Below are 3982 nucleotides of genomic sequence, written 5' to 3'. Positions count from 1 at the left end.
GTCTACACATGATTAGGCAAAGAAAGGCCATATTATAGCGAGGGCCACATGGCAGCCATGGTGGAAGTGAGCAATGGATGATCTAGGGCCTTGACAAGGATTATTTCTGTCCTGCATTCAATGTGCCACTTTTAATGATTAATAACCTTTTAATCATTCATATTTTTTTCCCTCAACAAATGATATCAATTAACAAGGAATAACATTGTGTATATCAATGATTTAACTCAACTTAAGTTTTTTACAACTTAAGCAACAAACACATTAGTTCTTATAAACTTTGACATCCTAACCTTATATTAACTGAAGGACTCAAATTGTTAACTAAAAACTAAATAAAAAAATGGGTTTGGATAACATTCAACATTTCCTACAACTTCTACTCCAATTTCCCACTCCAAATTACTACTCCAAAGTTTTTTTCTTCAACAATTTACATCTTCCAATAAATTCCATACTATCTCTAATTGACCTTCTAATCCCCTACTAACTTCCCACCTCACAAGTCATGCCTTTTATTGCACACTCCACAAGTTACTGAAAACCAAAGTCTTCACAAGCCCTAAAAACCCCAAAAAATCAGATTTCTCACCCAAGGGCTGACCGTGAAAATGCTAGGCTGCAGCGACTTCACCAGAAGTTACAAAAGCAAAAAACAAAAAACAAAAACAAGATAGAAAACAACGCAGCTGCAATGCAATGCACAGCAGAGGGAGTTGGAGAAGACTGAAGACCACCAGCTATGGTGACTGCAGCGATGGCGGCCACAAGTTGATGAGGCAGAGAAATGCACAATCCGGGGAGAGCGCGGCGAGGTCGGAAAAGACCACAACAAAAGGGTGGCAACAGTTTGTCAGTTGTAGGGTTGTGCGCGGTAGCTTTTGGCTATGGCTTCGAGTAACTTACCGGCAACAACGACGCATCGCTGGATAGAATTATATTGCTTCCCGGGATGTTGCTATGTATGCCCCCCCCCCCCCCCAAACTTGACCCACACCGTAGCCTCTAAACTCTTGGGTTAAATTAGCACAAGATCAGTGCCTCATTCTGCACGTTGCTTTTTGCAGCGGCGCCTCTTTCCGTTTCCTCAGTGTACGAGTTGAAGGGTGGTTAACGCCCTTTGGGTGCCTAGAAATATCTTGCGAGTTGGGTGGTGACACAGTGCTCATATAGAATTCGGAGAAAGGTTGTTTGGAAGTTGATTGGATGCGTTGCTTTTGTGTATGAGTGATCCTGCGTTGAGGTCTTCGTGTCTGTTGATGCGGGCATCTGCTTTGCTGTTGCCAAGATTGCTTGCTTTTTGCACGTGACTCGTCGTGATATGTGCGTGCGTTCGCTTTTTCAGTGATTTTCTCGTGTGGGATTTCACCGAGGAAGAGCTCATTGCAATTCGGTTTACTGTGTTTGTGTAGGATTTGATTGTGTTAGGGGTGTTTGAGGTTCAACTGTTAGGCTGCAAGATTAATTGACAGCACTCGGAGGGTTTTGAAGTGATGCATTCGTCTGGACAGAGCACGAGCCCGCCATCTATGGCTCGCTCAAAGAACTCCCTGGGTAGTACCGTTGTTGACATGGGCAGCCGAGGTGACGTCGACCTGCGACTCAAAATTGATACCATGGACTTGCATTCGCCAAACAAGAAGGAGTTGAGGCCTAAGCCTGTGTCTCGCATCCACTGCATTCCACCCTTGATAGTGTTCGTTTTCTTCATCTTGTGGGCGTGGTCCTCAGGTAACAGTTGTTTTATTTGTTAGAATTAAAGTGAATTGTTGTTGAGTGGACCTTCATGAATTATCTCAGCTCCCTTGCAACATGACCAACAGTCTCTGCGGGTCGCCCATTCCATTATTTTTTCTCTTAACTTTCAGAAACGCAAACGAAATTGCTTAGATACTAGATGTAATATCTTCTGGAGGCCAGCCTCTGGTGGGATTGAAGTTTTGTATGAGGTATCCAGAAGCCCGCTTTAACTTTATTCATAAGTTCCGTTTTGCTGTTATAGATCCCTAACCCTTTGCGTATTTAATTATTTGCTTATGTACTTTTATCTTAGAATTTATGTTATAAATTCTGCCTTGAAAGCTTCTTTTTACTCGTTAAGGTGAGAGTGAAACTTGGCTGGAAATCGAGTCCTGAATTGTTCGTATTCCCGTTTGATTGGATAATCAGAAGTCGTGCATGAGGCGAAGCCGAGCGCGGACGCAATCCCGGAAATGTACGTAATGAAATTGCCGGCTACGAACGGACTTTCCGCATCTGACAAGCCAGACGTGCTCATTAAGGAGGTTGCTGAGGGCGGTATTAGTGGGGTACAACATCAAAACTATTTTTCTGAATCGAATGACCTATCTGGTTCCCGAACAGAGAAAATGTACATGAGGGTCTATAAAAGATAGAAGCGAGCAATACCCGTGCAAGAAATGCTTCCACAGGATATGGGCAAAAGGGTGGCTTCAATCAGCGGCCGACAGGATGCAGAGCAGGATTCTGTAGTGATTCGTCATCACTAAACCCTACATTCAGTTTTTCTATACTTTCCACTGGAAGTTTATTTCATCTGCTTAGAGAACTGAGATTTGAATGGTGTCAAATTAATGGCACTAAACTCGCAGTCTGGAATAGAATGCCAGACATTGGATTCCAAAGGCTTAGACCTCCAATCCAGTTTCGACAACTGATTACTCCCCGGGCCTGCCCAATTCTAGCTCGAGGAGGTATGCGCACAAAATCTGTGGGCATGAGGCAGGATCAACTTCGCGCCACCCCTTTCTACCAGCGACTTCAGCACCTCCAACGATTCTTCTTTAGTACGTACTCCATCAACGTTAATTATTTAGCAATTTGTCATATCATACTTCGGAACATACCTGTTCAGCCTCCTCAGTGGAGCTTTCTTCATAGTCGAAGTCTTAAGTTAGCCAGCTACTTCCCTCTAGAAAATAGCTTGCCATTTGTTGATAATGCGCAGACCAGTTAAATGGCATACACTGGAGAGCCTTTGAATTCAGTTATAACTTCATGACAGAATATGGTTTCAGACAGCAAATTCTATCTCCCATCGGAAATTCTTCGGACCCGATCCGAATAACTTGCCTTCAGCAAAACAAATCCTCTGCAGCTGCAGAATGCATTGAGAGAAGGATGAATGCGTCACACATGATTTGCTGCTACTTCCTCACGAATCTGATGCTTCATTGATCACACACGAATTAACTACGACGGGCTGTGACCGCTAAGAATTTGAAGCGAGTGTCAGTGTCTCTGCCTCTGTAAGGATTAGATACTGCGATGATTTCGCCACTGTGTCCGAGCTATATCGCCGACAGAAACCAGCCCAGTTACGTAACCCATCAACTTGACCGCCCCTGGGAGGAAAGTGCAATGTGATTAACTCCGGAAACGAAGACTGGGAGTAGTATTTCTTTTTATTTTTATTACCACGTTGTAACTCCTGGTTGAGGTCAGCTGTAGATTCTTACAGTTGGTGTGGGCAATTGGGGAGACTTTCAGAGGAATATTTGGCCGTGTCTCGCGATAGCAGCATGTGAGTGCATTCCCAAATATAAGATTCATTGACCATGAGGTTTCTCTGATCAGAGTTCGGAGCCGTTCGATCAGAAGTTCGTGTTATTGTTCAACTTCCTAAGCGCCAAATTATTCGAATGTTGATGAGCAGGGAATTGCACGAGATGATGTTTTTGGTTTTTGAGAGCTATTCCAGTGCATCCAATTATAGGGTTGTGACTATCCCATGGTCGTTTCCAAATTTCAAAGAAATCATGGAGCACAGTAGCTTATTATAGTCAAAGTCGCCGAAATGTGAGCACACCCTGTAATGCTGAGAAGTCAAGGATTGAGTGTAACAGTGTTTTACAGCTTTAGTACACAGGATTGCTTCACTGCACACCTCATGCTGCAGATTTCAGGATCCACTGTTGGCGATACCCAACCTGCACTCCTCATTCGTAGACAACATCGCTTC

The 3982-nt window shown here is 43.7% G+C and overlaps 1 protein-coding gene across 5 annotated transcripts; it reads left to right on the top strand.

Moving 5' to 3' along the window:
* The first annotated feature begins 682 nt into the window (after positions 1 to 682).
* LOC112290995 (uncharacterized) lies at positions 683 to 3108 on the top strand. 5 transcript variants are annotated; one of them, XM_073538441.2, is made up of 3 exons: positions 683 to 962; positions 1512 to 1731; positions 2170 to 3108. In XM_073538441.2, the coding sequence occupies exons 1-3, from the start codon at positions 888 to 890 to the stop codon at positions 2394 to 2396; spliced, it is 522 nt and encodes a 173-aa protein (XP_073394542.1). In that variant the 5' UTR covers positions 683 to 887; the 3' UTR covers positions 2397 to 3108. The 5 variants fall into 5 exon arrangements, with proteins under 5 accessions (XP_073394542.1, XP_024393675.1, XP_024393672.1 ...); XM_024537907.3 differs by having other exon boundaries at positions 688 to 962; positions 1413 to 1731; XM_024537904.3 differs by having other exon boundaries at positions 688 to 962; positions 1068 to 1731.
* The last annotated feature ends 874 nt before the right edge of the window (positions 3109 to 3982 follow it).

Source organism: Physcomitrium patens, chromosome 14, assembly GCF_059467195.1.
Source record: "Physcomitrium patens ecotype Gransden chromosome 14, ASM5946719v1, whole genome shotgun sequence".
NCBI classification, from domain to species: Eukaryota; Viridiplantae; Streptophyta; class Bryopsida; order Funariales; family Funariaceae; genus Physcomitrium; species Physcomitrium patens.
Note: the sequence above shows the minus strand (reverse complement) of the source record. Positions and strands in the feature narration are given on the sequence as shown.

Bases quoted from the DNA above. Each gene is read 5' to 3' on its own strand.
- LOC112290995 (XM_073538441.2), top strand. From the start codon at position 888: ATGGCTTCGAGTAACTTACCGGCAACAACGACGCATCGCTGGATAGAA. The intron at 963-1,511 runs GTATGCCCCCCC...TCGTCTGGACAG, and splicing joins GCTTCCCGGGATGTTGCTAT to AGCACGAGCCCGCCATCTAT. The intron at 1,732-2,169 runs GTAACAGTTGTT...TTGGATAATCAG, and splicing joins CTTGTGGGCGTGGTCCTCAG to AAGTCGTGCATGAGGCGAAG.